The sequence below is a fragment of the Hipposideros armiger genome, unplaced genomic scaffold (genome assembly GCF_001890085.2).
Source record: "Hipposideros armiger isolate ML-2016 unplaced genomic scaffold, ASM189008v1 scaffold_403, whole genome shotgun sequence".
NCBI classification, from domain to species: domain Eukaryota; kingdom Metazoa; phylum Chordata; class Mammalia; order Chiroptera; family Hipposideridae; genus Hipposideros; species Hipposideros armiger.
In genome coordinates, this window is record NW_017731753.1 from 57,846 (window position 1) to 71,295 (window position 13,450).

The 13,450-nt window shown below is 36.2% G+C and overlaps 1 protein-coding gene across 1 annotated transcript in view; it reads left to right on the plus strand.

Moving 5' to 3' along the window:
- Positions 1-13,450, plus strand: part of ZNF385D (zinc finger protein 385D) — a 169,201-nt gene that overhangs the window by 47,564 nt on the left and 108,187 nt on the right. The window contains exon 2 of the mRNA XM_019663737.1: positions 4,128-4,238. Within this exon, the coding sequence (XP_019519282.1) occupies positions 4,128-4,238 (111 nt within the window). The remainder of the gene's footprint in view (positions 1-4,127; positions 4,239-13,450) is intronic.

Sequence of the window (13,450 nt, forward strand, 5' to 3'; positions counted from 1 at the left end):
CAGTGCTGGGGAATTGGGGGAAAGGGAACAGACAAGTTGCTGTCATTTTGTTCTTCAGTCTAGTTGTGGGGGACGTTGCTTCACTGACCCAAGTTGGCACCATCATTGCGCTCTTCCCGGGCAAGGCAGATCAGTCACCAGCTCCTGGACTGCCGCTCACAGTGGCTGCTGGCTACATACGGTAGCCCATGGCAACCCACTGCCACAGGGGCTGCAGCCTAGGCCTTCGCGGGCAACTCACAGCGGCCCAGCTCCAAGTTGAGCTGTTGTTCAGTAGCTTAGCTGTAAAGGGCAGTGTCACTGGCCCTCATATGTGGGATCTGAACCGGGACCCTCTGGCGTCCAAGCCAGTTCTTAACCATCGCGCCACTCGGCTGGCCCAGTGCCTTTACTTTTGTACTGGCATTTTAGGCTTTGCGTTTTATTCATATTTTAAAATGATTTTATTTTCCCAGATGACTATTTTCTAAACTGCATACATTGAACCAGGGATGCTAAATTTAAAAACAAATGAAGAAAACAACAAAAGACTTTGGTTATATTATTTTACAAATTATTTATTTAAAACATATTTTTTTATTGTGGGGTATCTCACAGAATTAAATATTTTATTGTGCACTGTGAATTCCAATCCAAGCTGTAATATCAAAGTTTCCTACAACTTATTTGACCCCAGAACCCTCTTTTATTCTTGCCTACACACATGGGCATCTCTTGAAACTGATTTTGTAGAAAAACTCCTAATGATAATATGCATATAAACAATATGGAGTGATTGTTTTGACAGATCAGACTTATTTGTTCATGGAGGAAAATTAACGTATATGACTTTCTTTTTGAACAATTGACAATAGATGCTACTTTTAGTTACATACCATGTGGATTCATTTAATTAACTATATAACAACAGGACTGGTTATTATTTAGACTTTGCCCTTTCATAATTCTTTGTTGTAAATGTTTTTCCATATACCTATTTATAGATGTACATGTTAGAGAGGTGAATATGATTTATGTTCATTAATAAAGGCATTAAACTTATTTTGTTGTACTAGATTCCAAAAATGATAAAAAAAACACATACTTTTGTTGTAATGATATTTTGTGAAATTCATTTTTAAAATATAATTCAGTCAAGTGTATTTTTTTTAAGTATACTGGGAAATAAAATTGTCTCCAAAGAAGAATACACGACTTTGCATTGCGAAATTTGATTTTATAGTTACAGTGATCAGAACATCATTCAATTCAAATAAAAGAATTAAATCTAGAGAATATGCCACATTTGCATGGTGTCTAGTTCCCAAATACCTCCTACGCAAATTTGGATTGAGTGTGGTCACTGCTTCCCCAGTGTTACTGAAAGACCAAAAAAATATGCTGCTCATTAATGTATGATAAATACCCAGCACCACATTTCAGAGAGCATCTTTATTATAAATGTGTGATTCATTTTTATTTCATAGTATTATTATAAGACAACTTCAATATTCCTAAGTGGGCTGTAGGCATAATTCACTTTATCCCCTGCTAGAAATGGGCCCCATTTATGCACAGAACAGATGCCACATAACATGACAACTATCTCTAAGTCAGTGACTGCTTCTGCTTTTAATTTTCTTTAGCTGTTGACTGTTGACCCATTTTCTCTGTAATTGTTTTCATAGAAGCATTGTGATGGCATGTTTAAAGTAGTATAAAAATGGTCCTGGGAAACAGAATGAAGGCTATTGAAACAGCCCAGATTCACAGATTTGTGTGGCTGTTGGCTTTCTCAGGCTCTGTGCATTGTGCATGTTGGGTCTAAGGAACTAGGGGTGAGATGGGGTTGACAAAGGTTTGAAGGGTTAGTTGGAGTGCAGTGTGTGTGGGGGAATAGAGAGAGAGAGAGAGAGAGAGATTAGAATCCTGTAGCATGCCCTGTGTCCTTTCAAACTATTATTTGATAGTAGCCCAACCCAAGGAAAAGAAACCGTAATTTTAAATTAATTTCAATGTTTGGATTAAGATGCTGAACTGAATTTAGAAATTAACTTTAGATTGTATATTAAGATTGGAAATATTATAGAATTTACTGGAAATAATTCAAATGTTCATTAACTGACAAATGGATAAACACATGGTCTATCCATACAAAGGAATACTACTCAGCAATAAAAAGGAATAAGCTACTGATACATGCAACAACATGGTTGAACCTTAAAGGCATTATGCTAAATGAAAGATAGCAGGCACAAAACATCACATATTGTATAATTCTCTTTATATGAACTTCGAGAACAGGCAAAAATAGAACAACAGAAAGCAGACCAGTGGTTTCAGAGGCTGGAGCTGGGAGGCAGGGATTGGCCAGCGGGGGGCAGGAGGGAGCTGTTCCGGGTAATTCCAATGTTAACATTGGTGAATTTTATTGTATGTAAATTATACCTAAATAAAACTGGTTAAAAAGACAGTAAGGTAGAACTCACTAGTAAGGGGAGAGGGGATACTAGAATTTGTTAATACCTGGAAGTGACCAGAAAAATCATGGAGAGCTGAGTTTCATCTAGAATCTGGGCAAGGATTCATATCAGATAAAAAATTTGAAGTGACGGTGGAAGATAAAAATGATTACACCATGAGTTCTTTTTGATCATTGTAACTGTTTAATATATAAACCACTTAGCCTACTGAGCACATAAAAGGTACTTAATAAATATTGAATACTATTGTTGTTGTTCCTTGGAGTACTAAATTAAGAATACCTAGATAACCCATGAGGAGTTGTGAATATAGACAGAAACTTCCTCCTATGTTCCAGTAAAGCGAGGCTAAGAGTTAGGTGGTTTTGATGATTTGAAATACACAAAAACAGGTAGTCTTTATCAATGACTTATTTAGGGAGGAATTAACACACTATAGTGTATCACAGAAGCTAGATATTAAAGTATCATTTTACAGACATATTCTTAGCATTTGGGTGTGTGTGTCAAATCATTTCTGAAATATCTCACCCATTCTGAGGACTTTTATAAGAACTTTGTATCTGATGAGAGTGAAGAATTCCAAATTTTCAGGCAATCAACAGAAGTCATGACTATACGTAGAACATTTAAATTATTTTGACATGTTTCTTGGCCACTTCAGAAATGGGTAGTGTGCCAACAATGACTATAGGAGTGTGAGGCTCATGTTCACCTTGATCTTCACATGTGTGGCAACAGAGAAAACATAATAGCCAATAGGTACTGACTTATTAATATGCCTAGTGCTGCCTGTGCTGAGTAAATTTCACGAATTACACTTTTAAACCTCATCACAACCTTAAGATATAGACACAGATATGCAAGGAGGTTACACAAGGATTAAGAAGCAGATCAAAAATTGTATCTGGCTTGAACAGTGTAGTACTATTGATATGGACTGTAGGACAGAGCTTGGTGAAGAGTTTTATTAGAGCTGGATTGTTGACATTATGTTTTTGGTGTCGCTTGTCCTGTCCTGGGAAAATGAGATGGAGAGAGAGAACTGATATCTGACCCAAACTTTTGGAAACTCAAGTCATAAGTCCATAAGATCACACTATCTATTATTAGGTAGACAATAAATGGTTGATAAATGAATTGACAGATCCATATGTTTGAATTCTTGGAAAGCAGGAAGTATATACTACATTCTTAAGGTAGAAGATACCAAACACAGCAGAAGGTTAAGGTTGGATAATGGTGTATTATTTACTTTCAGAGATGATCATGTGACCAAATCTATTTTGAAGTCCATTTGGGGCAATGGGATAGACACACTTCTGTGCAAGATACTGGAGTTTGCAATAACTTGTGTTTTGATAAACTTTTAATTATATTTTAGGATTACCAAACTGAAACAACTGTTGATCCTAAATGGGGAACACAGTTAGTATGCAGACTCTGACGGGTGCATTTATTATTTTCCTTATCATAGCAAGCTTCAAGCTTATTGTTTTCTATTTTTTGAGAAAGTAAAAATACAATTTCTTAGAATAAAAATGGCTTTTATAATGTGAGCAGTAGATTGAAGCTGTACAGATTGGCTCTTTAATGAAATAGGCAACATTCCAATGGAACTGACAAGCTTTATTTCTATTTGTTGTATTTTTTTTCTCATTGCAGATGGACCCGATTCAGAAAGCTGTAATAAATCATACATTCGGGGTTCCTCTTCCTCATCGAAGAAAGCAAATTATATCATGCAACATTTGCCAGTTGAGATTTAATTCCGATGTAAGTTTATCATTTAGTATGCACTAAAAAAAAATGTATTATGCTGTTCTAATCTCACAAAAGATATTTTTTTAACATTTTTCTGCAATAATGGAGCATGTCAAAATTCAAAGATAACATTTTAACTCCTTATGTGCTTTAATTTTGGAGTTTATTATGTTAAGTTTGGTTTTTTACTATGGAAAAATTGCACATATGCAGCCTTATATACTTGCCGTTTATGGTATTTTTTTAGTCTCTTGAGACTAAATGCTAAATTTAGGTAATATACTTTCTCTTTGGGGAATAATCAATTTAGGAACAATGGCATTTTCAATAAGTCACACCGTTGAAATAAGATTGGCCCCAGATTATATTTCATGGTCAATATTTTTGCTTTGTAGATTATTTTTGCCTGCGTTGGTGGTGCCCAATTCTAGATCAGCCCTTATGTCCATGATTATACTTTTGCTGGAGCTCTCAATTTGCTTTCCTAGAAGTATTAGCATTTTCACAGGGGTTCTAAAGACCTCAAAGCACTCAAGCCCCTAACGAATGAAACTTTTGTGAAGAATGTGACAGAAGGGAGACATTTGTGGACCTGACCAGTGCTTTGCAAATTATTCCCAGAGAGTTACTCCCATCTTTCTTACATTTTCTAAGGGGCAGGGTGGACTCTCAATTCATCACAGTGAAGCTAATGTTGGCTTGTGGTCAAGGTGAGCAATAATGCCACCACCCCTAGCCTGCATAGGTGTGGAGTTGGTCCTGAGAAATACAGAAAAGAGACGGAACACCAGATTGAAAGAAATAGGAATCGAACACCTTGTTGGCACTCTAGGCAAACAAGGGACCCCATCCTATCAAAGTGGTCCCTGATCTCAACACAGTTGATCCTTGAATAACATGGTTTGAACTGTTCGGGTCCACTTATACATGGATTTTTTTCAATCAGTATAGTAAATGTATTTTCTCTTCCTTATGATTTTTAATAACGCTTTTTTCTCTAGCTTTATTATAAGAATACAGTAATACATATAGTACATATAATATACAAAATATGTGTTAATCAACTGTTTGTGTTATCAATAAGGCTTCCAGGCAACAGTAGGCTATTAGGAGTTAAGCATTTTGGAGTCAAAATTTATACGTGGAATTTCAACTGTGCAGGGCATCAGTGCCACCAACCCCTGTGTCGGTCAATCAACTGTAGTTGCGATTTTGGTCATTTTTAAACACTCACCAAACAATCATATAGGTATGTAATTATAAGTTTAAGTGGCTCTTTATTGGTTCCTTTTTCTTCTTCTTAAATCTTACTGATATTTCCCTGTGGAACTGAGCTTATAATGATGCAAAGGTCTCCCAAGAGCCATGTTGCCAGCTTCTTACATCTAAGTTCCCTCCTGCCAATAATTTTACTGTAAATATTTTCCTCTGTATTAAAACTTCCTGTAAACTGGGACTTAGAAAAAGACTTCAAACTCATTGAACCTGATCTCCCACTAAATGTAATAAAACCATCTGCCATATCAGCGTAGCTCTTTTGCTTGATTATCCCCAGTGATGGGTCACTCACCACTTGAAGACAGTTTTTATTTTTATTTTTTAGTGTTTCTGATCTTATAGATGGATATAAAAGTTATGTTTAAAGACCTTAGCAATATTGTCAGATATGCTTTAAAAATGCATTATATATTTCCATATGTGATTATTAACAATAACATAAAAAACATAAAGAACATTTACATACTTCTTTTCTAAAATGTAATCTTATGCGATTTCCTTGGTAAGAAAGAAGCAATTTATTTTGCTAATGAAGGTGATGTAGGAATTAATGTATATTTAATAGGGACAATCTCGTTCTCACAACTTTGCTTTCAGGTTTGTCTAGCATGTGGTAAAAAGAAAATAACATTTGAGAAATTTAGACTAATCAATCTGGGTCATAATTAAACCATGGCAGGCATGAACATTCACTAGATGGTTATTGTATTAATCTTCTATTGCTGCTGTAACAAATTACTACATACTTTGTGGTTTAAAACAACAAAAATGTATCATCTTATAGTTCTGGAGATAAGAACACAGAAATAGGTCTCACTGGGCTAAAATCAAGGTATTGGCAGGGTTGTGTTCCTTTTGGAGGAGAACGAACTCTAGGGGAGAGTTGAGTTCTGCCTTTCTTTTCTAACCTCTAGCAGGGTTTCTCAACCTGTGGGCCGCGACCCCTTTGGGGGTCGAACGACCCTTTCACAGGGATCGCCTAAGACCATTGGAAAACAAAAAGATATTTACATTACGATTCATAGCAGTAGCAAAATTACAGTTATAGAGTAACAACGAAAATAATTTTATGGTTGGGGGTCACCACAACATGAGGAATTGTATTAAGGGGTCGCGGATTTAGGAAGGTTGAGAACCACTGCCTAGAGGCTGCCTTCTTTCCTTGGCTCATGACTCCTTTCCATCTTCAAAGCCAGCGATGACCAATCGAGTCTTTCTCCATCTATTGATAATTACTCTGATTCTCACTCCCCTGCCTCCCTCTTCCACATTTAAGGACTCTGTGATCACAGTGGACCCACCTGTATATTCCAGAGTAATTTCTCTGTTTAAACTCAGCTAATTAGCAATTTAATGTCATCTGCTAACTTAATGCCCCTTTGGCATGTAGCATCACATATACATAATTCCCAGGGACTAGGACTTAAATATTATTCTTCTGCCTACCACAGATAGTCATTTGGACATTTGATTTAGGTTTGAACTGAATTTCATGACCACCAGAATTTATCAGATACTCACCCAGTCCAGTTTCATAGGTCTATATAAACTGAACACATATGAATATACTGCCCTCACATTTTTCCTTATCTTGAACTTGAATATACATACATTCACTATGCAGTGCTAATTTTTTAAATTGGTGTTTTAAAAAAAAGTTGCAAGCCCCAATGTAATTGAGTTTATAAATGACATAGCAACCTTTTAAACTATGATTTACAAATTATAATTATTGCAAAATTGAAATACAGGAGTAAAAACTCCCTTAGAGACTTAAAAAACATCTCTGTAGCATTATTATGTCAATAAGGGAACTAATGTGCTGGAAATATTAGATGTGCTTACTTATTGATTAGTCAAATCTATAAATAACTAATTTTATGAAATATTTAAAACTGAATACCAAGATCAATTGAATTTGTCATCCATTCATTCATATATAAGAAAAGAATCTGTAGATAAGGAGAAAATAGAGATATACATACATATATATATATATATATATATATTTATGTATTATATATATTATGTATTTATATATTTATATATTTTGTATTTCTATATGTCATATTGGATCATTTTAATTCCAAGAAAAGACTTTATAACCCTAATGCAATTGTCTCTGCTCTCTCCAGGTAAATCTGGAATTTATCTTTATGTTTCCATTCTGAAACCTAGAATCTTTCTGGAAGTGTAACACTGCGATTCACTTGTGTGCTTGGTTGAATTCTGTATCACATAGTAAAGTACTTTTGCCTTATGAAGCTTTTTACATTTCAAAGCTTCTTTCCCTTCCAATGAAAATGATATCTTATAGTTCTTTTCATCTCTGCATCATGAAAATTCAATTTCCTTTTCCTCTGAGCTTTGTATTTTTTAACCCTTTGTATTATAAACTATATAGCTTGGTGGTATGTCATACTTGTTTCCAGTAAAGTACATTTTCCATTTTTGGCCCTGCAGATATCTTTTTAAATGCCACATTATAGTGTATGTATTTAAAATCAGGTTGCCTTCTCCTGGTGTACGCTTTTCTTTAAAAACAAAACAAAACCATTCTTCACATTTATATGAAACACGCATGGGGTTATGCAAAAAGCTTCCCATTAAAGACTGAAAGGTTGTAATTTGCCCAATTATTTTATCAGCATCTTAAAATAAGCATAAATTACTACTGGCCTGGGCAAGTTAGTAAGTGTGCCTTCGAAAGACAATTTATAGCAGCACCAGCATGGATGTAAGATTATTAAGCGAGGTGGAGAATGATTACTCAATGACTGTTTATAGAATGGGACATAAGATCTCAGGCCCAAACTAAAGCATCATACCATTGCAGCATCTAAGAGTCACTATGGTTAACCTTCTAACAATAGTGTTTCTTAATATGTTAGAGACAGAAGGAAACGTTTGCTAATTTCACACGTAGAAACTGAAGTGTGGAGAGTGTAGGGGATTTATTTATACAAGGCCACCTGACTGGCAGCTGGCCTCACAGGGTCACTGTCCATTTCTTGAATGTGGCTGCCTCACCTGGTTCGGGTAGGGCAAGCAAGTCCATCCAGACATTCCATTCCAGCAGATTCTACAATAATGACGTGGATGGAAATCTGTGTGTTTCCTGCCCATTCAGGCTACCCAGAGAGAGGGTGTGAGGGTTCCTTCCCTTATGGAACTAACTGGATGCGGTCAGAGCGGTCCTGGAAAGTCATTCACAGCCCAGGCGAGGCCTCACCCACAGGGATGGGCAATACTTCTCAAACAGCTTCACTGGTATTCAGCCACATTCCCAATTCAATCATAAACATGGTGAAAATGTAAATATAAATGCAAATTCCTGAACTATGATACAGTAGCCACATGTCTTTTCGGACTCAGGACTGTCGAGCATCAATTAGTACAGGGGACTGTCTGATAAATGGAAGGGAAAACAACCTCATTAGGAGATAACATTGCTTAGAGGCCTCACACTGCCCCCCTCCCCCACCCCGCCCCCACTAAAGGGGGGCTCCTTGGGATCATCATCAATATAATTAATACATTTTCTGATAGTGTTGTAAAATAGAAGTCATTATTCTTGATCTGCATTTTAGAACCCAGAAATGTAGTGAAACTAAGCAATATATCTAAATTTAATTCATATCTCTGTCATGAGTTCCATAACCATATGAGGCAATATAGTGATGAAGATGTGAATAGGAATATTTCTTTTCCTACCAAATGACCAAATTAGATAATTATACTTTGTTAATGTCATGTCTTAAGACACATCTTTTATGTATTTAAATAAATATTATCTGTGGGGGCTGTTATTTAAGGGAAAAATTGCTTAGAGGGAGAGAAAAACAAAAGCTAGTAGTGGTTATACTGGAGTTGAAGAACTAGTCTTTTATATATTTCTACTTTTATTTTCTAAATTTCCTTTATAAGCATGCTAAAATTTTATAAAGGGAAAAGGAATGGTTACATCTGCTATTATATTATGGTTTTGAAACTGCATGTTTTGACCCAAATTACCAATTTCATTTGGAGGCCTCAGTTGTAATTTTCTAAAAATATCTTGCTGTCTGCAGTCTTCAAAACATACCCAGGAGAGTTCGTATCGTTGTCACATTCAGATTTCAGCATCTTATTACATATAGTAGGAGAAATGTTAAGAAAAATCTACACATGGAGGAAATGTATCTAACCCCAAACCTAAAAACAGTATCCACAGAAGCCGAGTGAAATGATAGGAAAACCATCGGATTAGGAATTAAACTAGCTGCTGTCTATACCTGTCTTCTCTTAATTGGTCGCCTGTCCTTGAGTTCTTCATTGAACTTACCGGTTCTATAATCATCTCATTTACAATGACTAGCCCTTCCTTACAGCCATGTTGTAAGGATTATAAACTACAACGTGTAGGCAATTGGATTATCAACTGTATGGTGAATGCAATGGAAAGGTCATTTTTATTTTATGGGGCAAAGAATGCAGTTACAATTGTTTTATCAATATTAAATTCTTAAGAAATATAAAGGTTTGAAAAGATCTTTTCTATCTTTAAGAGAAGTATTTAAAGGGATCTACCCTATTGAAAGTATCATATTTAGTGCATTTTTATGTTGACTTGAGGTTCTCACTCCTGGCAAATCTTTACCTTTTACCTTTCCAAAACTGCAGGGACAACTTATCCCTGGTAAAGCTGCATTTATTAAAAACTCTCATCCTCTTTAAGTCTATTGCTGCTGCCGCTAAGTCCCAAAGGATCTGAGGGACCCAATTATAAATTAAATTTTCAGGCTGCTTTGAAACATCTCTTTCATAAGAGAGCGTCCTCTGTTAATCTCCAGGACTCACGGACCTATTTAGAGCTTTGGCCTGTACACCACGGCCTTCCCACTGGGTGCTTTTCTTCTTCAAAAGCAATTCTATGACAGGCCATCAGCTTCTATAAAAGAGGGAACGTGTCTGGGACCTGATGAGGTTTAGTTAGGTTGTCAGGTAACCCCCATGTGAGGAGCTAGTACTAGAGTGTGTGGTGATGGACTGACTGTAGGTTGAGGCTAGTTTGAAATAAGTGACTGGGTCATCTCTTTTGAAGGGATTATATCTGAATGTACATTTAAGCCATATTTTATTCCTCAGCTTCACTAGCCTCCACTTCTTAAATGGAGCCCACAGCTCTGTCAGGAATCCTCAGAAAATAAAACTGGAACAGAAGGACCAAGCAGGAAATATTGGGTCTGGCTGCTACATATTTCAGGAGAAAATGAGCCAGTCAAGAGTATAGGAATCTATTTAAGCAGTGTACATCTTTGAAAGGCTTTTAAAAATAAAACTTCAATATTGGAACATTTCAGGACTCTGAATCAGTCTTTGATATTTCAGAGTTTCATGTGTAGATGGGATGAAGAGTAAGGGACTGAAAAAAGAGAAATCTTTATAAAAGAGTCTCTATTTCTCTGGGCTTTTTTTTGAACACAAAGAAAAACAAAATAATAGAATTCACTTTCTATTGAATTCTCCCAGACATGGAAAATATGACCTTGAAAATCTAGAAAGAAAAAGTCAATTTTAGATATGATGAGTAGATGTGTACGTAACTGTCAGTAATCAAAGAGATATTTGTATTTCTATGGAGTGTTATGAGCACCTCAAAGATTGATATATTATATATTAGGACTTTGAGATGTCTAGGAAGCCATTCTGTCTATTTTATAGACTGTAAAGATGGAAAAACCAAAGGTCAGACTACTTAGTTGACTTTTTCAAGGTCTTTAAGCTGTTGAAACAGCTAGTAGGACTGGAATCAGGGCTCTTAAATTCCAGCATAGCACTTTTATTTACCATCTCAGGTGGCATGCCCTAAGAGAAATTTATTTTGAGACTTACATTGGCATCAGCTGACTGTTTTCTGCTAAGACAATTGGTCACTTAAGTTCTACACAGAATACAGAAGTTAATCAAGGTTAATACCAGTATCATACTCGCAGCTAGATTGCTAGTAATACAGATAGCTAAAATATGGGAACATGTTTCAAAATAGAGAACCATTTAAAAGGCAACAATATTGTAGTTACATATTGAAGGGGGCAAAAGAGAATCTGTGCTGAGTCTGTTTCATCAAGTGCCACCTATTGAATGCCAAGAGTTTGAGAAGAGGGTTAAGCATGGGCAAAGCATGGAAGGACAGAATGTGATGGGGAGAGTGGAACACGGTGAAACAAGAGGTCTATTTCCAGTTAAATGAACTAAACGTTGTCCACATGTCCCTGAAAGATGAGGCAAGAAGCCTATTAATTTAGGAAAGCTCTACAAGTCTTAGATATCACTCAATAAATGTTGACTAAATGAGTCCTCAAGACAGGAAACATTTTTGTTTATTGCCTTAACAAGCAAATGAAGGTAGAAGAAAGAATTTCTGAGATGGTCCAAGTTTCAGCTCCACTAAGAGCATTTAGAATAATTGTTGCTGCATTTTGATAGAAATGGAATTTTACATTATCTTTTCCCCAGTGCCTGATTCCGCTGCAATGAAAGATGTATATCCTAACCAAGGGTTCCCTAAAATCTAACAATGAAAATGCCCATGACCTGAAAGGGAAATGAATAGGTGAGATTAGACTTGAGCACAGCCTAGAAACTGATTGTTATGATTTTGAAAGCTTGTCATGTAGCGACCTGTGTTGCATTTTGTGTTTAAAAAAAAAATCAGTATAGTTCGCAAATCCCCAATTTTAACTTTATGATTATAACCTAAAGATTTCAGAGCATACCAGCAACCTCATTACTGTCTGACTAATGAAATCCGTATTAGCCATGGAAGAAAATCCTTGATATAACCCAGTTGCTCAGAAATTGCTTGATATACATCTCTAGTATAAATGCCATCAATTGTTTTGTATTTCTTTTGACAATTATATTCATTTCTCAAAGTATTACTTAGCACTAACAATACTTGCAGAAACCAAACATAGAAACTGGATTAATGTTCACCAATAATCGAAGGTCTCAAAAATAAAATTTGTTCATCCCTTTCCATTCATTGTAGTCACCATCAGGCCCTTCACCCTTTTTCTTCTATTTCTTTCTAACATTTAATAAATCATCAGTTTCACCACCGGTCTGGAAGTGAGGACACTAGAGGGACTTGTTCCTGGACAGAGAAGCAAAGGAAATTGAGAAAAAGGTAATTCATATCAGTGGCTATTCTTGAGTCTTTTTGGGTTTGGGGGCCCTTTGTGTCCTGCCTTTTTTAACAGTTGCTATTTAGTATCGTGTCTTCTGCTGTGTCCTATTCTCTGCATTAAATTAACTGGAGTAATTGTGACATAATGCATTTACCTTTCTCAAGTGTCCACGTGTCCAAAGATCTCTAGATAGACGAAATGAGTCTACCCATTCATTTTACCTTCTTCACACTCAAAGTTTTTTATGGTGACTCAGAAGTGGATGCGTTTGGTTGCATCGCCAGCTTAAGGAGAATGAAATTGTATGAGGCATGCTGTAAATTGCACACTACATTGGGGTCCCATTACTGGAATTTCTTTGATGACATTAGAAGCAGAACTTGAAAAGGTGGACATATTCCTTCCTATTCTATGATTCTCTGCACAGTCTAGCTACTGTTTTAGGACACTCTACTTAGACCCATGATTCTGGCCCAGGTTCACCTTTCTCAAGCCTGCCAAACCTCATTTTAAATGCAGAATGCCGCCTCTGGAATCTGTTGTCTCAGTCCAAATCTGTGCTTTGATGTAAATTGAATCTGATCGAGGTAAAGGTTGCAGTCATTTGGGGAACTCGTTCCTTGTGAGGACAGAGCTGAGGAGAGCAAATGGAGACATGGTATGCTACGAAAGTTTGATTTTCTGTGTCCATGCATGACATTCAGTGATACTTTGAGAAGCAGAGAGATAACTTTTAAGAATCACACACATAATCTGGTGTTCTATAGTTTACTT